At 38.7% G+C, this 25198-nt stretch overlaps 1 protein-coding gene across 1 annotated transcript in view; it reads left to right on the top strand.

The window, feature by feature from the left end:
- THSD7A (thrombospondin type 1 domain containing 7A) overlaps window positions 1–25198 on the top strand; it is a 352561-nt gene that overhangs the window by 226185 nt on the left and 101178 nt on the right. Inside the window, exons 8-10 of the mRNA XM_026649434.1 lie at window positions 11105–11296; window positions 20857–21091; window positions 24290–24405. Of these exons, the coding sequence (XP_026505219.1) occupies window positions 11105–11296; window positions 20857–21091; window positions 24290–24405 (543 nt within the window). The remainder of the gene's footprint in view (window positions 1–11104; window positions 11297–20856; window positions 21092–24289; window positions 24406–25198) is intronic.

Here is a 25198-nt window from a genome sequence, read left to right on the forward strand (position 1 = left end):
TATTTCTTATTTTGCATTGCTATTGTCTTTTATCAAAACATATGCATTTTTAAAAAGTAAAGGATTACTCCAATAGTAGTGTTAAGTTCTGTTTTGAAAAAAGAATCAGAGTAAAGTTGCAAATAAACCATTAAACCAGCTGATCTCAATACAATGATCTTTTCTTTTCATTTAATCTATTAGAGAAACATTCTTAGATCTCAGCATCACCAACAGATGTGAGAAACATTTGAATATTTGTCTTCATTGAAATCAGTCCCATTTCTACTTAGGCTTCTTAAAAGAAAATGACTTCACGAATATTAACTATCAACTAATTAAGACATAATTAAATGCAAATACTACTTAACAGAAGTAATTGAGGGAGAGGCCTGTGGTTAGGGAATTAGTAACTGATTTAATACACACAGCTAACAGCATCACCTAAGCAATAAATTGGAATGCAAGAACTACTGTAGCTGATAGTGATTGCAAATGCACTGTAGCTGTTTTGTAAATTGCTATGTAATGTCACGCCTTAAAGATCCTCAATTTCCAAGAATTGTGTTAAGAAATCAATTCAGGAAAACCATTAAATAATATGAACGTACTAGATTCTTATGATTCCTATGGTAAAGAAAACGAAAATAAATCAGTTTCTTATTAGCTAGTAAAACTCCTATGAGTAAAACTCCTGCCATGCTCCAAATCATGCTGACATTTGGGAATGGACACACATTATAACTATACCAGTTTGTTGATAGATTTTACTCATCTTCCACTTGAAATGTGTTGTCCCAGTTTAGCTGTGACTTTCCCTTTCTTTTTTTGCATATATTTGCACAGAATAGTATCAAAATGATGTTTCTGATGTATTACTGTGGAGAAATTTTAAAGGACACTAATTTTCAACTTATGGGAAAATACAAAGAAATAATATCCACTAACTTCTCATCCAGGGATCGCTGAAAACCAAGGAGGCAATCAGGGTACAATGTATAGAACATATATACTTTAGTCAATGATCCACAAAATTGTTGAAAATTGTCAGTGCATGTCATGGAGAGAGAGATTCTTCCATGTCATACAAGTGGTCATTCAAGAACTGGAATAGAAAAGAGTTTCACAGAGAAAAAGAATAGTTTTGCTACTGTTAATAGGACTCTCAAATTTTGTTTAATTAACATTAAAGCTGCCTTAGAGTCTCTGTTCTTTAGGAACAAATATTGTCCAGAGCTTATAAATGGTGCTGAAGTAAACAGAAGGTTGTATAGTTCTTTGTACGACAACCAAAAATATTTACTACAAGGAAAATATCGAATTGGTAAGAGCAAAAGTTCAGACTTTGCTTCATGTGCTGTTTTACCTCCAAAACTCCTTCTTAAAAGGCTGGTATGTTCAAGAGGACTATAAATAATGACAAGTTGCAGGTAAATGTCTTTTGTTTTGTCTACAATGGTTTATTTGATTAGGTTTCCAGCGATTAACTTCTCTACTATCCCTTACAGAATGAAAACTGGGTCAGCTTCCGCTGGTAGTGCATGGATTTTAATTAGAGACATGTTCTGTGAGGAAGAGAGAGAGAGTGCCTTCCTCAGTCAATACTATATAAGAAAAAAGGTGAATTTACTAAGGAACTTTCAGTTTCAGTGTGAGGTGTGTTTCATTCTAGATTCTCATTCAGTACACCAGAGAAAGTCAGAGTAAAATGGGGGGGGGGGGGGAAGAGATAGCCAAGTGTTTCTGACTCTAGCTGCTGTCAGGTTCATAAAAGGGCAGAAATCATTTTTAACATGCAAAATATTATGGACTTCTGTTCTTTACAATGCATTTCTGTCACAATTGTAATGTACCTCTCTCTCTTCCCTGTTCAACATTATTGGCTGCAACAGTATGTTTTGGAGGGAGAGGTTAGTGTGAGGCCCTGGTCTATACTTAAATGTTAGGTTGACCCTGCTATGTGAAAAATCCACACCCTTGAGCAACATAGGTAAGCCTACCTAACCCCCAGTGTAGGTAGTACTACGTCGACAGAAGAATTCTTCTGTCAACCTCACACACATCTCTCAAGGAGATGGAGAACCGTCCTGTCTACACGGAAGCACTACAGCGGCACAGCTACAATGCTGCAGTTGTGCCGCTGTAACAATTCAAGTCTAGACACACTTTCAGTTGTAAATACAAAGCCAGAATTTTATGGTTTCCAGTACTAGACATACTGGGTTTCTCCTCTTCTAGAGAATTTTGGAGGAATCTAAACAGTGATATGAAAGCTAGGAAATGGTAGCTGTCAATCATCTCATATTGTGTATTGGTGGTTTTTGTAATCTATATAATTACCCATTCAAAATTAAACTGAAAAGCAGCTATATTTAAGACAAGGTATTTAAAGGTGAAAGTCTAGTGTGCTAACTCAGGTTTGTTCCAAATTTGTAGTGATTTCCCATATTTTGTTTTATTTTATTTTATTTTATTTTATTTTATTTTATTTTATTTTTACCTGCCTTGCATGAACTTTATCTTTACATTGTGTGCTTTTTGTTTGTTTGGTTTTGGTTTTTTGTTTTGTTTTGTTTTTTCCAGAGTAGATAACTATTCATTAGCACAGTGGTTACTTACACCATTATAATCCCACTTTGACATGCTCATAACTTTCTGAAACAAAACTCACCTTTTGGATTGAAATTTTCCTTATTTTCTCTCTCTCTGCAGAGGTGAAGCAGGAAAAAAAAATTTGGGACATTTCTGAGTTACAAGAGGGTAAAAAATGCATTGTTCCCACTTAAAAATGTAATCACATTCTTTTCCCTATAGGAATACCTCAAAAACTTTGAAACTATGGCATTTAAATAATCCTCAATGAGGAGTTATATGGTTTGCTAAATTTGATGAGGGGTGGGGGAAGGAGTATTAAAAATAAAGTTAGCTGCACATTAAAATCAACTGAACAAACATTACAGAAACTTCCACAAGATTGCATATGTAGACAGGTTTATCTCCACAGCTAAGTTAAGGGCCAGACTGTACTGGATGGGCACAGAGCATAGTCTGTGGCTGTGTCCCACATCACACCCCTAGCCAATTTGGGGTCAGTGGTTGGCTCGTTGTGAGGATGTTAGGAAGAAACCAAGAACTGGAGTTATGCCCTTCTGCTGCATCAGAGTTCAATAAAGAGAGATGGCTCCTTCTGTCCCTGCCCACCATACACATACAAACAAGGGCCAGGCACGATCTTTCCTTAAGTGTCATCTGTCTATATAGGGAAATTACATTGTGTTAGAAGGAGGGCCCTGAGGACTCATAGTAACTAGCACAATGTAAACTTTGTAGTAGGGACTTGTTTTTAACATTGTGTCAGCTGATTGTGATTCATCCTATGGTATACCACAGCTGGCTGACACAAGTTAAAAATGATGGCCCTGTCTACACTGAACATTTTATATCATGTTAATTACTATAGTTCCTCAGGGTCATGTTCTAACATGCTGTAACTTCCGAGTATAAACAAGCCCTCAGGGTACACTGCAGTGTAAGCCCGGGGTTAGTAGAACTTGAGTTAGGAGACTCTGGGTTTGTTAACCTAGGGCTTGAGTATCTACACTCATTTGTAGCAATAGGTTAGGAATTGTTGAACTTTGAGTCCCAACCTGAGTCTCCCATGTCTACACTGTGTTATGCAGGCCTGAGTCCAACCACCCATAGCCTAGACACACTTCCAAAGTGTGGCCACTCTAGCCCTTTGTTTGTGGTGCAATAGTAAAATTTGACTGTTCACCAAACTTGACTTCCAGAGGACAAAGAAAGTCAACCCATGGGATTGTGGGATACTTTTGGCAGATTCCCAGAGCACAAGTCCATTAAGGCTGCATCTACACTGAGAAGCAATAGGTATGTCTACATTGCAGTTAGACCCCATGGCTGGCTTGTGCCAGTTCTCTCAGGCTCATGGGGCTCGGGCTAATGGGCTGTTTAATTGTGGTGTAGACGTTCGGGCTTGGCCTGGGCTCTAGGACCCTGTGAGGTGGGGAGGATCTCAGAGTCGGGCTGCAATCTGAGCCAAAACATTTACACCCTGATTAAATAGCCAAGCAAGCCTGAACCCCATAAGCCTGAGTCAGTGGGCATGGGCCAGCCGCAGGTTTTTAATTGCAGTATAGACATACCCAAGAGGGCTTGAACCCAGGGTCTCAGCTTGACTCAGGCTTGAACCTTCCACAACTATGGGATCCTGGTGCCCTGGCCAAGCCCTGGGTTAGCGTGAATTATGTGTAGATAGAAGGGAGGTTAGGCTTGAGCCTGAGTTTGAACCCTGAGCTTACATTTCAGTGAAGATGTACCCTAAGGGTATTCCTACACAGGGATAAAAGACCCAGGGCCATAGCTGACCTGGGTCAGCGGACTCGGGCTGGCAAGGCTAAAAATCACAGTGTAGACATTCGGTTTTGGGCTGGAGCCTGAACATCTACACAGTGATTTTTCAGTCCCGGAGCCCAAGAACCTCAAGCCCAAGTCAGCTGATCCGTGCCAGCCGCAGGTTTTTTTATCCCTGTGCAGACATACCCTAAGTGTCTAGTTGTATGAATTAATAACTCCACCGATAAAGCTTGTTAGCTCTGCAAGCCAGATAACTGAAGAATAGAGAGCTAACAGCTCCACCTGCAAAGCCAGAGGAGCTTATAAATTCTATGAACTGAATACTTCTAAAGCTTCTCTTTTCTTTCCTTTTTCTTCTCGTCTCATCTTTTCTTTAAAATGCCCATAAGACATTTTATGCAAAATCTATATTAATACTTAACTACATTTGTAGAGTTGGTATAACAAAAAATTAGAAAATGCAAAAACTAAGGTTCCAACAGGAATGCTAATTCAGTGGCTTTGTGTAGATATACTTTGTATAGCTCATGTACTGTACACATATTCTATAGAGGCTATATTCTCACTCCAGCAGCACAAAGCAGCTTTAAAGTTGTCCTAAGTGGCCAACTGAAGATCTCCTAGCGTAGTTGAATCCCCAGGTGCAACAGAGAAAACTCCAGATATTGCTGCTCCTAAAGCATTTTTGGAGAGAGTTTGGTTGGCATCTGCTCCACTCCAGCAATTGCTAGCTGTTGCAATGGCATCAGGGGGAGGGGGAGGGGCACTGAAGGTGACTGTACTTTTATAGTAGTCCTTAGGTTGCCCTGGGAATTGTGGGAGGGCAAAGATGGTATAAAGTTGCCTTTGACATCACTGTTCCTCTCTCCCACCAGATCCTGCACTGAGTGCAGGTTTGGCAGTCCCAAGGATTGCGACCTATATGTGTAGTAAAATATGTTGCATTGTATGTCCAAAATGTATGCCATAACTCATCCAGCATATGTAGTGCTTTTGAATTAGCATTGTTTCTGAATCCTTAATTTTGCATTTCCTGAGTTCTTATGATTTTAAATATAGTCTAAAAATGCTTGAATGCGGTATTTGTGCATTTAATACATCAGATTTCCAGCCATAGCATTGTGACCCCACCTTCCTATTTTAATATTTAATTACATTTGTTTAGTCTCTATTTTTTTATTAAGTAAGAAATAGCAATTTTTGTATCTAACTTGTGTTTCCTGTGATCTACTTAACAATCGCATCTGTTGTACCTCAGAAGAGGCCATCATATGACACTTCCAAGAAGTGTAGAAATCTCAAGATACCACCATAAGTTGGCACTTAGACATTTCTTCTTTTACAGCCTCAGAAGCACTAGTACAAACATTAGGGACTGACTTCAACCTATTTGGATTCTAACTGGTGCCAAGGCAAAAATCTGTACAATATTAATTTCTAGGCTGGATTGTATAAGTTTTTGTTTGATGAACTTCAGAACACGGCCACACAGAATCTTGCAGACCTGAGGCTTCCACAGTGTACAGTATTTCTTACCGTATGATAAATAAAAATTGTTCTGTTGACATTTAAAGCTCTCCAGAAATTTCATCCAGTTTATTGCAGTGACTTTTTGACTGTACACATCAAGTTGTTAGGTTATAGCCATTCAGGGACTCTGGTTGATTGCTAGACATGGGGCCAAGACTAAGGTTTTCATTTTCCCTGTGGAATGCTTCTGTTCCTATTATACTTTAATTTTAGAGGAAAGTTCAGTTGTCTTGTGTGGCTTATTGAGTCCAATAAAGGTTTTACTTTACATTTGGGCTTTAAAAATAAAGGGCCAAATGTTCCTTTACTTGCCACCCCATTTGCTTCAGGTAAGCATTTTTTACAATGCACCTAGGCATGCACTGTCTTAATAGAGCTGGTTTTATTGTATTGTCTTCAGTGTCCTCATTTAGAGCCTGCTTTGGGAGTGCAGTAAAAGGGATTGTTATGCTGAATAACATCACATGGAAATTTACTCTGATACTTATGAGCATGCAGCCTATTCTGCTGTAGCAAGAGTTTGCCATTCGCAGGGTGCAGCTGGTCTGTATAAGTCTGACTTGTTGGTCTAAAAAAAATAAAGTGCTTCTTGCCGGTTGGGCCAACTTCAGTTGTGGTGCTGGCACATACACAAATGGAATGTGTCAGCAGCAGAAAGTATGCCCAGAGGAATCTTGTAATGATGTCATCAGTCACTCTTCCACTGGGAGCTGGCATGACATTGCCTGGGGAAGAGGGTGAGGTTGAGGGTAGGAAGACCACTGATGGGGTACCTGTAGAGCCCAAGCAAAGACTAAATCTGCTCTTGACACTTGTGGAACCCTTGAAGAACATAGCCTGTCCTTTCCTGTGGTAAGGAGTGAATCCCTCCCACCACCCCTGTGCAGAGCAGCTCTCGCATGTGCAGTTTGCACCTCCCTGCACTAGAAAGTGAACCTAGTGTGGCATCTGCATTATAGATTGTATCATAGAAATATTGCCCAACTAGGTAGGCGCTTTTTAAAAAATAGGAGCTATCACTCAGAGCTGAATTTTAATGGATGTCCTCTAATTTATGACAGATTAAGTATCATGCAAATAAAGGAATAACATTAAAGGAAAATAGAAAGTAAGTTGAAAACATAGGAAAGTAAGTTAGGAAAGAGATAGTAAAACAAAAACACAACAAGAAATAGGAAATGATTCACACAAAAATAAAAGTAGAATTTAGGGAGGAAAAAAGTGTCATAACCCATGAGTCCTAAACCAGATCTGCAGGGGAGACATAATGCACCAACCCTCCACCTGATAGCTTGCTGGCATCAGCTAGAACCAGGACTATTTGAAGCCCAGCTCAGATCGGAGGCTTCAGCCCGACCCCTAATTGGCAGAACACCCGAGCTCCTGATTAGTCTGCTCCCCCTGCTTAAGCCAGAAGGAGGAACAGGAAGTCGTCTATACAACTGAGCTCTAGCCTGCTTTGGACTGCTCACGCAATGCTACCTACTATTGTCTCCTGGTCCTGATCTCCTGATTTCCCGACTTGGCCTGATTCCTTGTATCTGATTCATGGTTCCTGATCTCTGGGTCATATCCTGATCTGGATCTCTTGGTTTCTTGACCTGGACTGATTCCTGATATCTTACTCAGTTCCTGACCTTGGCTCCTGATTTTCTGGTTCTGAACTCTGGATGGTGTGGGGACCTGGTCCTCTACCCTACATGAACTGTTAGACCAGACCGCCTATGTCCCCGCCCTGACAAAATAACCCTTTTTTGTCTGTTATTTCTTAATATTTTGTCTGTTTAGATGGTAAGTGCTCTGCGAAGTACTATGCTTGACTGCCATGCCATATAAATATAGTAGTATAAAAATAAAACTTTACACTATTGATGACAACTTTGATCTGGTGGGATTTCTTCCAAATGGGTGTGGTCTTTACTCTGGTCATTGATGACAACATATGGTCAAATGATTTCTGGTAGTTGAATATATTATGCACTTTAAAGAAGGTAGCAACAAAAGTAAGGATGCTCATAAAAGCATTAGTGAAATGTTAGAAACAATTTAGTCTAAATATAATAAACCTCCAAATACATGAAATATCCATAATAAAATATTATCTTCTAAAACTGTTCTCCATTTTTTTGCCACCAGTGATATAAAAATTGGACTTTTGACAACTTCTGGATCTTAATTTGCTAAATGTATCCGGTTTCCTGAATACTTGTTCAATAAAAGAATGGGATAACCCAGAGCCATGATCTGTTATAACAAACAGTTAACATACAAAGAACTCTGATTTGTAAGGGTGAACTTTTCCGGTTTAAATATGGACCAAACTAAGCCTGTAATTAACTTCATCCCTCACAGTGAAATCAAACTTGGTTTGAGTTTCTAGTTAAATACTTCCCCAAGAGAGCAGAGATGAGGAAATTTTAACATAGCCCTATGCTTTTCCACTGTAATCTTCATTGTTACAGTAGGCGCTTTTTTCGAACATAGAAAACATGGAAGTTTCCAGCATTGAGTCTTGCCTTGAGATGGAGCAATACGAGCAATACGAGAATAGTATGTATCCTTACTCTGACACTGAGCCTCTTCAGGGAATGCTTGTCCACTCCTTCCCCTTCAACCCAATCAGATTTCATCTTGATGAGGCAAACAGGAATCCAGATTTCCAATGCTATTACAGCAGTGACCATCCAGGTTAGCCCTTCATAATTTAAAGGAGCTGCAGAGGGGAGGAGCCAGAGCCCACTGAGGGAGGTTGTGGGGTAAGAGAGCATTGTGTGAGGCCTTTTACAAGGATGAGGTTCCATTGGGATTGACAAGTGACTGTCATAGAGCCTGATGGGTTGATTTCAAAGGTTCAGATAATTTAGATAAGCACCCAACCTTTAGGATACTTATACAAAATGAGCCTCAGAACTTCGCACATCACTAACTCTGTCAAGGACAGGTTTGAGGTTTTGCCTGTTGTGACTCGAGAACAAGTGTGAATAAAAGATTTGACAGGGATGAAATTGGGAGACAATAGTGCACCCAAATCAAAACAAGCCCCCTTTATTGCCCCATTTTAGCAGGAATCTATTTTTAACCCTATGTCATATTATAGCATTACATTAACAATGCTGGGAGTAACAGTATGTCAGTACCATTGTAAAAACTCTGATTTTCAGGAATTTATTTTTTCACACAAATGTTTTTTTAAAGTTTGGAACTTGATGTGTATATTCCTGGCCTGTGACAGAGAGGCTTTAAGATTCTGTACAATTTGCACAAAATTCATGTCGTCTGTATTTAGATGGCTTCTTAATGGTTCAGATTATTTTTTATTCTATTTTAGTAATAAAAGGCTAACTTTGTGCTTGGGAGAAAGCAAATTTTTGTAGACTTGTGATTATCAGTACCCACAGCTCCTACTGACTTAACCTTTGACAATAAGGTCATCTGTTATTAATATTAACTTGAGTCTTCACTGCTGAGACATAAAGAGCACAGTACCTATTTTTTACCAAATATTTTGTTGTATCAAGGACTAAATTCATAGGAAATCTTGATGTGAAATTATTTCATTGACATTAGCTATTAAACGTTTGATCCAATGGACTGTAATGGACTCTCATTGAGTTCCATTGAGAGTGAACATATTTCAGGGAGATCTCAATGGATGAATCATAATGCAATAGAGTTTTTTCTGTGCTGACATTTGATATTACAGGGATTCTGAGACAGCTATTTTAAAATGTTCAGCACAGTAAAAACAAGAGAAATGAAAGAAGCAAAATGTAGTACGTTAAAGTGGCATTGACAGGCTGTGATTTTTCCATCTCAGTAAAGTGTTATAAATGGTGAATGGAACCTCAGAAATCCGTCCTGTGTAGTCCCCAGAATTATTGAAAGTGATTTCTATAACTAGGTTCTCATTCTTTGATGCATGCACATTATGGTGACAAGACCATGTCTCTAGAAGACTCATTTTGGCCCCAAACTGCTTAATTCCTGGTTTTCCTCTGCTATTCAGGATGAGGATTTACACTCAGGAGAAATGTGCTTTAGTCACTGTTAGTGAAACCTTTTGGTACCCATTGACTCATTTGGCAGTATTCATGTACCTTTTCCCTGGACTTCACTCTTCACAACACTGTGGAGTCAGGAGCCTCCATCCATTAACACCTCTCTGTACTGTCCTTTGCCCAAATAGCTTCTGTGTTTTCCTCAGTGGTAAAGTTGGACTTCTTCTCAATAGCTGGTTCAGCGTACAGGGCTGTGCAGGGAAGCCCCTTCCTTTCAAGTTCACTGAAAGATGAAGGATTTGTTTACAAATCTTACATGGAAGTAATGATAGAGAATCTAGATCTAGAATAAGATAATTCTAGATAGATCTTCGACCCAATTAATTATTGCAGTGTTCCTTATTGTAAATTAACTAGTGTTTTGTCCATTGTGTAGTTTTAGATTCCTAGTTTTAACTGCAGCACTTAATTTCCTTCCTGACATTAAATGTAATCCTGGTATTGGCGCTCCAGTCTCTACTTCCTTAAAAAAAAAAAATCCATTAATGAGACTCTTTGTATAGAATTAGATGTGCACCTCAACTTGACCCAAGAGAACCCCAAAACATCTGTGGCCTAGCCAGAGACAGAGTTTGGCCCTGCTAATTAACAGAGAACTTTTAGAACCAAATGAGGAGCTTTGTTCCCATCCTGCTTAAATGCTTTACACAGTCTGACACCCAACTGAAATGCAAAGGCTTTTGATTTTTGTTTTTGTTTTTTGTTTTTTGACTGAGTTGTGGATGTTAAAACTTGGGGGTTGAGAAAACTACATGAACTGAAAATTAAGATTTTTTTTTCCTGAAACCCCTGCAAATTGAGCCTGCTCACTTGCCTGGTTCTAGTATACTTACATTGTTTGAGTATATAATATATTTTGTTCATGTGTATCGTATAGTCATGATTTATTTACAGTAGCTATGACAAGTGAAAACATAACAATAGCCACCCACACCCATATACATTTCAGCAGAGTTCAAATTCTGCTACATAAGTACATTTGAGAATTGTGGCATGTTCTTTTAACATCAGGCCATAGAAGACAGTCATTCTGATGAGTAATCTATTTACTTTGTTTTTACACAACAACAGAATCTAATTTATTTGTGTGCCCATCTGGGCTAGATTGCTCATTTTAAGTTAATTTAACAATGATAGACTGCTACTGGCCTTTTCTTTCCCAGGAGAAGAGGTTGACAGACAGCTGTGTAGAGATGCTATCTATCCAATTCCCATTGTCTGTGAAGTTCCATGCCCAAAGGATTGTGTACTCAGCATGTGGTCTGGATGGTCCTCCTGCTCTCACACCTGCTCAGGCAAAACCACAGAAGGAAAACAGATGCGAGCCCGCTCTATTCTGGCATATGCAGGTGAAGGTAAGGTTGCATACTTCAGCAGTCTTTGTATTTGGTTCTGAATTGTTAATTAACTTAACAATGCTGAAATAATTCAGTGATCAGAGAGAACAGATTAGTACAGTGCATCCTTTCTTTTAAAATAAAATCCATTATTATTTAATTAGAAAAGTCTGTAATGTTAATTTTTAGTACAGGTATTTTTTCTTTCTGTTATTTTAATGAAATGGTTATTTGGTGTTTTTCTTTGCTTTAAGTAATATTGGTTAGTCTTTTTGTTTTTGTACAAGCATGTCTTTCTTTTCTTACTTTAAATGCACTTTTTTGCTATTCTGCATTAAACTAGGGAAATGATTTACCATAAACAGACTCCAATGCAAGATATCTACAGGTCTTTTGTAGTCCTACATTACTCCTAACTTAAACCCCTATCCTGCAAATACTTAAGCATAAGAGTAAGTGGATCAGAGTTTTAGTGGGTACAACAGATAAATTGCTTTTCCATATCCACAGTCAAAGTTGTTGTTATTATTCATATTAATAATAATAATTGTAGCATCCTTTCATGGAACCGATCCTGCAAAGTTTTACTCATGTAAATAATCCTGTTCATGCAAGTGGTCCAATTGCCTTCAATTTGTGTGCAGTATCCGGAGCTAAACAAAAACAAGATAAGTGAATATATACATAAAGAGAGCAGGTCAGGGAGACGAGGCTAGGGGTTTCAGTGACCAGTTCACGTGTCTGCTCTGATGGTTCTGCACACTTCTTGATAGGTGTATTGTTTTAAATATGCATTGTGTTTTAGAAAAAGGGCTATCATATATATGTGTCAAATGCTACATTGTCGGGCATACAGGCATCTAAGTGGCAAACCACATGCTACACAAAGTTGGATGGTCAGGGGAAATTTGGGCCAACAATGCTGGCACAAACCTTTATTCTAACTCTCAGATAAAAACTAAATTAAAGTGGAGCTAAGTTTGAGACTGCATCTCAGTGTCTTAAGGGTAAGAGCATTATGAAGATGTTGTAATTATGTCAAACCAAGCATTACATATCCACGAAATTTGGAGTTAAGGTTCAACTTAAGAGAAATCCAAACATGCACAGGTTTGGAAATATTCAGTTAAGGCACCCAAAATATCTTAACTCTACCTAGGAGTGATGCTGTACAATAACCATACAACTATGTTTTATGTACAATAGTGTTTGTGGTCCCAAATTAGATTAAACTTAATTTTAAGGACACATTAGATTTCCTCCCACCCATCATGAGTATCACTAGCGCTACGATTTAGCCTGTGTGAAATGACTATGCAAAGGAAATAACTAATCTCAACTGGTCAGGCAGCAGCATTTTCTGGGTTGTGGGCATATTTACTGATCAAACAATATCCAGACAGAATTTTATTCAATGTCCGCCCAAACATACAATGTCTGAGACTGAATTCCCAATACACCATACATACACAAGCACACCTAAAAAAAGTGAACTCTGGAAAATGATCATATCTAATATCCTACTACTTTTAGATGTATGTGCTGATACTATGAACTAAACCACCAGGAGTTGTGCAAGCTTTATTGAGCAGCGCGCTTGAGCTTTTGCTTAAGCAACAGTATTGCCAAACCCAGTGCTCCAAATGATATTGTTCTGTGAAGTAATGTCATGTTCAATTTTCTCATTTAAAAAAAACCACCAGAGCAATCAGGAATTGTACTATTGCAACTCAAGTTGCAACTCAACATTACACCAGATTCACGAAAGAGAAAACTTGTAGGTATTTCGTGTTAACAAATAAGTGGCAATCCTACAGTATTTGTTAATATTTTACTATTGGAAAATAGGCGCTGCCAAATATCTATATTTTACAGAAAAACAAGTGCTTCATCAATCAAATCAATAGAGGCATTATCTATACAGGGAAATTGAGTAATTATCACTGCCATCATTCATTCGTTATCCACTTTTGAATTTTAAAGAATATAAAATCAAAGACAGTTTGCTATACTTACCCAAACAGTACAACATCAGAGGGCCAGATTTGTAAAGGTATTGAGACATCTAAACATGTAGATAGGTACCTAATGGGATTTTATCTGCATCTTTGGGGGCTTAGATACCTTTAAAAATCTGTCCCAAGGCCCTTACACATTACTGCACTGCAGCATCCTGGCGATCTTCACTTGAAGGAAGAGGCGCAAACAGTGTTGCACCCTTGACTCCCGCACAAAAGTCCTGCAGAGTTCTGGCAGGGTAACCTCCAGGGGATTCAAGGAAAATGGGGAAGATGTAGCGGAGCTGACACTTTTGACATTTACCCTTCAGAGCAGCTCTGTTGGAAGTACAAGGGGTGATTTTTAATAGTCATATAATAAGTAGCTGCCATAGATAGATAGATTGATCTACATGACAAAAGAGAAATGCTGTTTAAAAATGAGAAAAAATGAAAGTTATCCCTTTCCCTTGCCCTATTCCAACATCTCAAAAATCACAATAACCAGATTTTGAAAAGACAATTATCTAATAACCCCCCCCCCAAAATGAAATGTTCATGGGCTGTTGGCTTTCATGTGTAGCTCAAGACATTTGGTTTTAATTGCTTATTCAGCATTACAGGAAACAGAAATATTACCGCCCTTTACTGCTGCAAATCTTGACTGTATGCCACAGAAATATAAACCTGATTTTAGGAGACGCTGACTACCATTGGGAGTCAGGGTGTGCAATAGTAAAACAAAAAACAGTAAGCAAATGATCCACCAAAATTACACCACTAATTTAAATTTCTGTCTAAAAAGTGGATATCCGATCCCAGTGGGAGTTGCTGGTGCTCAGCCCCTCCAACGATCATACTTGAGGGCCTGATTCAGCAAAACATTAAGCCTGGGAGTAAATCTATTCTGATTCGGAGACAACGGTGTCTGGATCAGGTCCCAAAGCACCTAAGCATATGCTTTGCTGAATAGGGGTGGGATTACTCATGCTTAAAGTTAACTATGTGTTTGTGGAATGAAAGCCACCGAGAGTAAATATGATTTATGAATAAAAGATAACCTTGTAGAACTGAAATACCATTACCACCATAGCTGAAGTATAGTTTTCACCTTTTGTTGGATTAAACTATATCATTTCAGATTATAACTTTTAGGCTTCACTAAAATTAGATTGGTTGTCATTTTCCTGACAGTAAATCCATTATACCCTTTAGTCACTTCTTGTTTGACAAATAATTAGTGACTTTTCACCTTGAGAAATACACACAAAGGTTTAACTGTGCTTCCAGAATTGATTGCATCATTATTTCTATAGACAATGCTCTTCACACTGGAAAAGCATCAGATGATTTAGAGACACAAATTTATGATTGCTCTTTGATATCTTTAATGGTGTTGATAAAAACAATAGGACCTGAACATTAATATTTTACTTTTTAAGTGTATTATCTGTACTATATTCAAAACTTACAAAAACAATTAAAAATCGTGAATTTTCTTAGATATCTTAAACTGAAAAATTGCACTTTATATAAATTGATGCCCTATGATATTTTCCCAATGCTGTACATGTAATTTTCATACTGTCCCACACTAATACCTGTTCCTAAAAACACTTACTGGTTGTATTCATGTGGGTAAAGCTTCTTGCATCTTTCTCTAAAGCATCTGGTACTGGCTGTATTAGAGGTAGGATACGAGACTAGATAGACCACTGGTCTAATCTTTATGGCCATCCCTATGTTATATGGTGCCCATAGCCATAGGATATGGGCGTCTTAAATTCAAAACCTACAGGTGACTCAGTAAAATCATTCACAAACCCCTTACTATGATGATGGTAGATTAAATGATGACAGGCCTGAACGAACAAGTGAGTTTTACATTGATCTCTGAAAATGGCCAAACTTGGGTTCTGTTGAGCTGTCAGAAGGAGCAAATTTTATAGATGTGGGCCCTTAACTAAAAGCACACTGCAGCTGGTCCTGGTAGTTCAATTCTAGGATCCTGAGAATCTGACAATAACCATGCAATCCAATTATAATAAATTCAAATAATATTGCAGTCCTTCAAAATAGCATCAGTGCTTTACCCTGATTCAGCAAGGTACTTAAGCATAGTTGAAGTTCAAGCATGCGAGTAATCCTGTTGAAATTAATGGAAGTACTTAAGCCTGTGCAACTACCTTTTTGGATCCAGGCCTGAATTTGCTTCTTATTACTTCATCATCTGTGATCTCTCTCTTGCTCGCTCTCTCTTTTTGAAAGAAAGTGAAAATCATATCCTGTCACTCTGATTATGAATAGTGGTATATTATTTTGACATCCAGGAAACCTAAATTTAACTGGATTTGCAACATTGGCCTGTGCTCTACTGTACATGCAACTCTCATGGAACTAGACTCTTCTATTTATGGGGTTCAATTCTTCATTGTATTGCATCCTCTTCGTATGCTGCTCATGTGGTATAAAAAGGTCATAAAACCAGTGGAATTAGCCTCCAGGAAGTACCCCTGGTGTAATAGGGGTCACTGAATTGGCTTAAAATATGCATGTAAGAGCCTTTTTTTTTCTATCCCCTTTCATAGCTCCAGATGTAGGGAGTGTGTCTCAGGTAGGGGATTAGCCAGTGTATTGCTGCTCTCCAGCTATTCTTATCTATTTTTGTCTGCAGGAACAGTACATTATTCTGCGGGCTATGCTGAGTGTGAGGAAACACAAAGACAGAATAAAACTCTTCCTTCTCATCATGTCCATTCCTGCACTGAGCAGACTTCTGCTAGAACTGAGAATCTGGCCAGGGTGCACATACTGTTGTGTGCACCACCTTATCTAGGCCTACATCCACCTTAAGTAGCTGAACCACACCAGTTATACTGCCAGAGGACTCAAGGTGGCTATGGAAGTTGTGTCTGGATTTGTTTACATCTACTCAGAGAGAGACAGATTTTTGTGTGTAGTATGAGATGTTCCACAGTCACCTGTTTGTGTCTTTTCTGGAATCATTCTCCTCATTTGGCATGAAGGGAATTTACAAAGTTTCCTTTCTGTGAGCCTGGCAGTACCTCAGTTGTTTTTCCAAGCTCATCTTCGCTGTGCAACAAGAAACTCAGGAAAATCATTATCTGAAAATCTAAAATGACAGTAAAGGACATGATTCTGTGACCTTACACATATCACAGCTGTTACACATACCCAATTTTAGTATATACAACATACACCTCGCTCTGTGTGCCATGTAGGGTGCAATTTTTAGGTTTTTTTCCCTTGCCATAATCCTTCCCATAAATTAACTGTAATTAGGAAGCATGCACTGAGGCTTGTTTTTGCATAGGTCTTGACCTCAAACTTAAACCTGCTGCTGTGTTCTCATTGTGGGGTGAAGAAACAAATATAACATGTATCTGAATACTTCACAACTACTGTGGCAGTTCCTCGAAGCATAATACAGATGCTGCAGGTGTTTTCCTTTGTATTTGTCATGGTACAAACATGGTACTGCTGGGTTGTGAAAAAATACCAAGATTAAAAAAAAACACAAATGACAACATAGGGGGAAAAAACTGAAATAAGAAATATGATCTAGGGAGGGGAGAATAAGGCTAGGTCTACACTACCCGCCTGAATCGGCGGGTAGAAATCGACCTCTCGGGGATCGATTTATCGCGTCCCGTTGGGACGCGACAATCGATCCCCGAATCGACGCTCTTACTCCACCAGTGAAGGTGGGAGTAAGCACCGTCGACGGGAAGCCGCAGAGGTCGATTTTGCCACCGTCCCTACAGCGGGGTAAGTCGGCTGCGATACGTCGAATTCATCGCTATTCGCGTAGCTGAATTTGCGTATCTTAAATCGACCCCCCCCCCGTAGTGAAGACGTAGCCTAAGATGCTACGCTATTGGCCAGACCCTTATCTAGTGGTCGGAGCATGGCATTGGGAAGCAAGCTTTTAATGTGGGAATTGCATGTTAATAGATTCAGAGTTTAAGGCCAGAAGGGACAAGATTAGGCCATCTAGTTAGAACTTCTTTATATTGCAAGCCATTAAATTTCAGCCATTTACTCCTGAATTGAGCCCAATAACTTGTGTTTGTATTTAGCTAAAGCATATGTTGGATGAGATCAGAGATCCTTCTGGTCCAGTATTCTGTGTCTGACAGTGGCCAATACCACATACTTCAGGAAGGAGCAAGAATCCCCTTAGTGGATAGTTATAGAATAACCAGATCGTACAAGACGTTTCTTTCCAACCCCAGACAGATAATTGGCTTATGCCCTAAAATACTATTGTTGTTACTGTTTTATTATTTAATTTTGTTTTAATGATGTAGGATGGCTTATATCTTTCAATTTTTTATCTCATCTAAAGTAAATATGAATCTTCTGTTTATGCATATCAGGGCTGGAAGGGACCTCAATAGTCATCTAGTCCGATCCCTTGCACTCAAGGCAGGACTAAATAATAACTAGACCATCCCTGACAGAAGTTTGTCTAACCTGTTCTTAAAAACCTCCAGTGACAGAGATTCCACAACCTCCCTAGGCAATTTGTTCCAGTGCTTAACAACCCTGACAGGAAGTTTTTCCTGACGTCCAACCTAAATCTCTCATGCCACAATTTAAGCCCATTGCTTCCTGTCCTGTCCTCAGAGGTTGAGAACAATTTTTCACCCTCTTGCTTCTATCAACTGTTTATGCCTTTGAAAACTGTTATCATGTCCCCCCTCACTCTTCTCTTCTCCAGACTAAACAAACTGAATTTTTTCAATCTTTCCTCACAGGCCATGTTTTCTAGACCTTTAATCATTTTTGGTGCTCTTCTCTGGACTTCAATTTGTCCACATCTTTCCTGAAATACAGCGCCCAGAACTGGACACAATATTCCATCTGAGGCTTTATCAGCATGGAGTAGAATGGAAGAATTTCTTCTTGTGTCTTGCTTACAATACTCCTGCAGATACATCCCAGAATGATGTTTGGGGTTTTTTTGCAACAGTGTTACACTGTTGACTCATGTTTAGCTTGTGATCCACCATAACTCCCAGATCCCTTTCTACAGTACTCCTTCCTTGGCAGTAATTTCCCATTTTGTATGTGTGCATTGATTGTTCCTTCCAAATTGATTGAATTTCATCTTATTTACTTCAGACCATTTCTCTGGTTTGTCCAGATCATTTTGAATTTTAATCCTGTCCTCCAAAGCACTTGCAATCCCTCCCATCTTGAGATTATCCAAAAACTTTATAAGTGTACTCTCTATGTCATTATCTAAGTCATTTATAAACACATTGAACAGAACCAATCTCTGTGGGACCCCACTTGATATGCCCTTCCAGCTTGACTGAATCACTCATAACTAGTCTCTGGAAATGGTTTTCCCACCAGTTAGACACCCATCTTATAGTAACTCCCTCAAGGCAATATTTCCCTAGCTTGTTTCTGAGAAGATCACGCAAGACAGTATCAAAAGCCTTACTAAAGTCAAGCTATACCACATCTACCACTTCCCCACTATCCACAAGGCTTGTTACCCTGTGAAAGAAAGCTAATAGGTTTGTATGACATGATTTGTTCTTGATTAATCCATGTTGACTGTTGCCTATCACCTTATTATTGTCTAGGTGTTTGCAAATTGATTGCTTGATTATTTTCTCCATTATCTTTCCGGGTACAGAAGTTCAGCTGACTGGTCTGTAATTCCTCGGGTTGTCCTTATTTCCCTTAGATTGGCACTATATTTGCCCTCTTCCAGTCTTCTGGAATCTCTCCTGTCTTCCATGAGTTTTTGAAGATAATCACTAATGTCTCAGATATCTCCTAAGTCAGCTCCTTGAGTATTCTAGGATGTATTTCATCAGGCTTTTCAACTTAAAGACATCTAGTCTTTCCTTGTTTTAGCCTCAGATCCTACCTCATTTTCACTTGTGTTCCCTATGTTAGATGTCCTATCTCTATTAATCTTTCTGGTGAAAACTGAAAGAAAAACATAATTTTGCACTCTTGCCATTTCTACATTTTCTGTTATTGTCTTCTCCCCTCATTGAGTAATAGGCCTACTCTGTTGTTGATTTTCCTCTTTCTTCTACTGTATTTGTAGAATGTTTTCTTGTTACCCTCTAGCTAGTTTAATCTCATTTTGTGCCTTGGCCTTTCTAATTTTGGCCCTATATGTTTGTGTTATTTTTTTTATATTAATTCTTCCTAATTTGACATAGTTTTCATTCTTTGTGGGATTTTTTTTTTTTTTTGAGTTTCAGATCATTGAAGAGATTTCTCCTGATTGAACAAGGGTGGTCTCTTGCCCTACTTCCTGTCTTTCCTATACAATGGGATAGTTTGCTCTTGTGCTGTTAATAATGTCTCTGAAAAACTGCCAACTCTTTCAGATTGTTTTTCCCTTAGACTTGCTTCCCATGGGATTTTACCTACCAAATCCCTGAGTTTGCTAAAGTCTGCCTTCTTGTAATCCATTCTTTTTATTCTGCTGTTTTTTCTCCTAGCATTCCTTAGAATTATGAATGCTATCATTTCATGATCACTTTTACCCAGGCTGCTTTCCACTTTAAAATTCTCAACCAGTTCCTCCCTATTTGTCTAAATCAAATTTAGAACAGCCTCTCCCCAAGACATATAAAGTTTGAATCCTAATAAGGTGATAATTGCAGTGATATCAGAGGAAAAGCAAGGTGTTCCTTGTGTAACTAATGTACAACCACACCACTTCACTTCTTCCTCCACACAGGGTGGGCTCCTACAAGGGCAGGGTGTTGTCTTTTTCAGCCTGTGGAGATGTGCAGTTAAAGCAGATGCAGAGAAGGGCTCAATATTCTGTGCTTAAACCATGAATGATTAAATGTATGCTTAAATCATGGCTTTCTCTGCTGTGATCTAATCTTAATGGGAAAGGACACTCCTTTATTTATTTAGAATGAGGAGGTTAGGTGGGTTTGATAGCACTAAATAGAGCTGAACATAATGATAATAGCATTATCTCAGCTTTTCCACACAATTACTGGCATATCACTGCATTTTAATCTTGAACTGCAACATCTCTGCCATCGCAAGCTGGAGCTGAAATCGCCAACTGTGCCGAATTCTTCGGTGATTATGTAATGTGGATAATGTGGATAAATTCAGTTGGAATCTAGGACAAGATCTCCAAACTCATTTTCACTAGTTCCCTGAACTGGATATAAACAGTGGTCTCCAGAGGTGTATAACTAGTGAATTTAACCTCGTTTTCCACTTAGAACCTTCCTCTCCTCACCAAAATGCTGTTTAACATAGTCTCCATGGTGGCAAATCTCAAACTAAAAACAGGTTATTCATTATTGCCAGCAGATCAAGATACTGTATGATATACGATATAATCATTTGAACATTGCCCTCATGTATCTTTCATTTTCTGTTCATGATCTATGCTGTATGTTTGTTCATTACTATTTAATAATTTGAATAAGGGGCAAGGAAGGGTTTAAAAGGACACATGTTCTGGGATGTATTTAATATGAATCTCAAATATATTTATAATAATTTATTTCTTTCCATTGTATGAACATATGCACTGCTTTGTTGTTCCAGGAGGCATTCAGTGCCCAAACAGTAGTGCACTTCAGGAAGCACGCAGCTGTAATGAACACCCTTGCACTGTGTACCACTGGCAGACTGGGCCCTGGGGCCAGTGTATAGAAGATGTCTCTGTGTCTACTTTCAACTCATCTACCAGTTGGAATGGGGAGGCCACCTGTGCTGTTGGGATGCAAACAAGAAAAGTCATCTGTGTGAGAGTCAACGTGGGACAAGTGGGACCAAAAAAGTAAAGAGCTTTGAACTATTCTTTATTAAGTTAATTATTTTTATTTTTTTGCTTTTTTAAGATACAAGTAATCGGTATGGACTTACTTGCAAAGGGAAACAATTCAACTGATGGTCATGTCTGCTCTGATGAGTAAATAACTTTTAAAAGCACGCAATCTAAAATGCTAGCAGAACTGTAGAGCAAAGAGTAGGTGATCGCAATGGGGGAGCTTCCCTACAATGGACTCTGCTGACAGCTCCATTTCAGAGTTGTCAATCAGAGACACTGACTCCAAGCATCTTGGTCCAATCCAGCCTCTCAGACAGGAATTACCCTGTGCCTTCCGTGGGGTCTTGGGGAGGCATTGTTTCACCTCATGTCACTCCCCAACACCTGATTGCCATATATGGCAGTCAAGACTTTTGAGGGAGCGGGAAGGTAGATCACACATTCCACCACTGGAGAGGGGTTCAAGATTGAACGCTATTTAGTTGCTATGTTACTGCCCCTGAAGGGCTGGTAGTGGTTTGCCCCTCAAGCTCCAAGTAGTATTCTGCAGCTGTGGATCTTTGTTTACATAGCTCTACTAGACTCCTCACCATGGAACCAGGAAGGGCCAGGATAGAGATCTTAGTTTGTATACGTGTTAGGTGTTTTTTACATAACCAAGATTTTAACGGGTCTATGTGGCCCAATAGTTTAATTGCCCAGTTTGGTGTAAGACCATGGTTCGAATACAAATTAACTGCAAGTGAAATGAGTTTGATAGTATCTCACACAATCACCATACAGTTTGTCACTCTCTAGTATGGTCAATGTATCCTGGTCAGGAGAGGTCCAGAAATGGAATTGCTAGTGTTTTGCAGGACAAGAACAAAGTGGCTTGGCTTAGAGCTCTTTAAGAAAGTTTCTAAAGCAGCTGCTCTCACACTGCACCTTTGCCCAATGCCACCAATGTCTTGCTTTCATCAGCATGGCAGTCATTTTAAATTCACTTTAAAAGGAAGAGTGGCGGAGAACTCATATACATGATAGTTAGCACATCACATATTTTAAAATGTGTACATATGTAACCACATTAAAATACTATTAATAAGCATTCCATGCAATGTTAGTGGGCAACCATTTTACATTTAAAAAAAATCATTCTACAGTGAGTTTTCCTTTGATTTTTAAATCAGCCATTGGAGTCCTTGCCTTTGATTTCACCTTAAAATTTTGAAAACAGGACTATTGTATCTTGTCATAGACAAATCCTGTGAAATGAGAACAAAAAGGCATTGGTTATCTTTCAAACTGTCATGTTAAATTCATCAAATCATTTTTAAAGAGCATACATTCGACATGAAAATGTAAATAGAAACCTCATTTTAAACTTCCCTTAATAAAACGGATTACTGTGATATGATAAAATCAATATTATTGGCCTTATCTACCTTACAAGTAACAAATGTCAGCTCATATCACTTCTGTTTCATTTCACCTTGAATAAGGGTTGGAAAAGAAAATCAATAGCCTGCTTTAAGCCACATATACTAAATAGAAACATTAATAAACATAGAAGTGGCTTTTTAATTGAACCAATTGCCTCATTAGAAGGCCTCTGAGTAAGGGCTGGAACCTGCAGTCTTCATGAAAGATGAAGTCCTCATTTAGTCAAATTGCATATAATCTTGATTGTGTAATGTAGGTATTTTGGCAATGTTGTGGTGTCTGTATACACATCTTTATGTAAAAAAAAAAAGTCATTAGGAAGTCAATAATTGCCAAACATTATCAAACAGTTACCAAAGATATCTCCTATTTTAACAATAGGAAAAACTCTGAAAACATAAGAAATTTATTTGGGCATAAGCTTTTGTAGGCTAAAACCCACTTCATCGGATGCATGCAGTGGAAAATACAGTAGGAAGATATATATACACAGAGAACATGAAAAAATAAGTGTTGCCATACCAATTATAACTAGACTAATCAGTTAAGGTGGGCTATTATCAGCATGAGAAAAAAAACTTTTGTAGTGATAATCAGGATGGCCCATGTCCAACAGTTGACAAGAAGGTGTGAGTAACAGTAGGGGGGAAAATCAGCAGGGGGAAATAGTTTTACTTTGTGTAATGACCCATCCACTCCCAGTCTTTATTCAAGCCTAATTTAATGGTGTCCAGTTTGCAGATTAATTCCAATTCAGCAGTTTCTCGTTGGAGTCTGTTTTTGAAGTTTTTTTGTTGGAGTATTGTGACTAATCTCTGCATTTGTTAGTCTCTAAGGTGCCACAAGTACTCCTCATTCTTTTTGCTGATACAGACTAACACAGCTACTACTCTGAAATCTGAAAACGTAGTCATCGTGTGGTAACTGTTGGCAAATACTCTTTATAACTGGCAACTGTATTTGATTACGCGCGCGCACACACACACAAACGCACTGATTCTCCAGTCTGCTGAGGCTACTTTGTGCCATGTAAGTGACACAAAATGAACTTGAAAGGGTCAGAATAGTTGGCGAGAGTTCCCTTTTTAGAGAAGAAATCTCTGCCAGTTGAAAGCTAGCAGAGGTGCGTCAGTCACCCCCACCACCTCTGGTGTAAGAGGAGGGAGAGGGCATGTCAAGAGTCTTCTGTGGGCAGGAGGTGGTGGCATGTCCTTCTGCAGACCATATACTAATAATGGAAGTCAGAACAGGCTCCCGGAGGGATTGCTGGTATAACTATCTTGAAGACCCTTTCTAGTGTAGACAAGGCCTAAACATAAGCAACATCTAAACTGCTAGATTTAAATAACCATCCTAAGAAATCTCTTTATATCATTTTTCTTAAGCTCTGCAGAAGTACAGATAACAAAGACTTCTTGCTCGAGCTTTTCCACCGTCACTCAATGATTGTTCTGTCTCATGCAGATCAAGATTACTTGCATCTCAACTGCCGGGTGTGCTTTCCTGTAAAGGGCAACTGGAATCCTTATCCTTAAACTGAAAAGCAGTGCGGGAGGCGGGGAGGGGTTATAAGAATATGACTCCCATTAAATGTATTCATACACCTAGCACCTTGTGCAACATTTGAAAATATAGAGGATAGCATTTAAATGGTTAAAAAAAAAATCCAATCATAGCTCAGTCGTGAGCAGTGCTGATCAGCTGCAGGTGCTCAGCATCCCTCAGGAGTTAACACTGTCATAGAATGATCATTCATTTTATAATGTTCCTTTTTTTCCCTAGATGTCCTGAAAGCCTTCGACCAGAAACAGTGCGGCCTTGTTTGCTTCCTTGTAGGAAAGACTGTATTGTGACTCCATACAGTGACTGGACATTGTGTTCTTCCCCATGTCAAGAAGGTAATATAATTCACTGTGTATTAGAGGGCAGATTATTTAAAAATAAACCACACACTTAGTTAATTACAGTGTAGGCTTCTTCTGACAGATTGCTATTGGCAACGTTTTTTCTCTTAGATGGTGCACTTGTATTTCAGAGAGAGGCCACTGTGACATAGCAGTTGCTCTGGTGAATGATTATTTTTATTGAATATTAAAACAACATACAGTAATTGCACAAAACCTTCTATAACCCATTATAACACTGTCCTTACAGCTGCCTGTTTCCAGTGGACTGTGTGCAGACACTCTAAATTTTCTTTATTACTTAATTATGTATATTTTGTAATAGCTTTTTTCCCCACTCTGCCTACTTTTGTATTGCAAACTCTTTGTTGGATTTGACATTTTACAAATAGCTCATTAGTCACATAGACATGAATACTCTAACACCATTGAAGATTGCAGTGCAGTTGTACAACTAGAAAAACATTTTAAATGCAGGTCAGATTTGCCCTTACATACTGCACCGTTTGACTTCACTGGAAAACCTGAGCAAGTATCCTAGAGCAAAATTTGGTTCTGTGCTTGTTTTAACAAATGTGTATGATTGTAGTAGGCCCAACACAGGTTAAAAGTCTCTCTCATGTGAGTCCTAAAGTCTAGCAGAAATGGTTCTCTATCATTTTTGTCCATTCCCTTTTATACTACCTTCAGAATCATAAGAAAATAAACCACAAAAATAAGCAACATTCAAATTAATATTAAGGTTCTGAATTAAACACCCACTGCAAAGTCTTTTTAATGCACCTGT

The sequence above is a fragment of the Terrapene carolina genome, unplaced genomic scaffold (genome assembly GCF_002925995.2).
Source record: "Terrapene carolina triunguis isolate 2854851 unplaced genomic scaffold, T_m_triunguis-2.0 Scaffold84, whole genome shotgun sequence".
NCBI classification, from domain to species: Eukaryota; Metazoa; Chordata; order Testudines; family Emydidae; genus Terrapene; species Terrapene triunguis.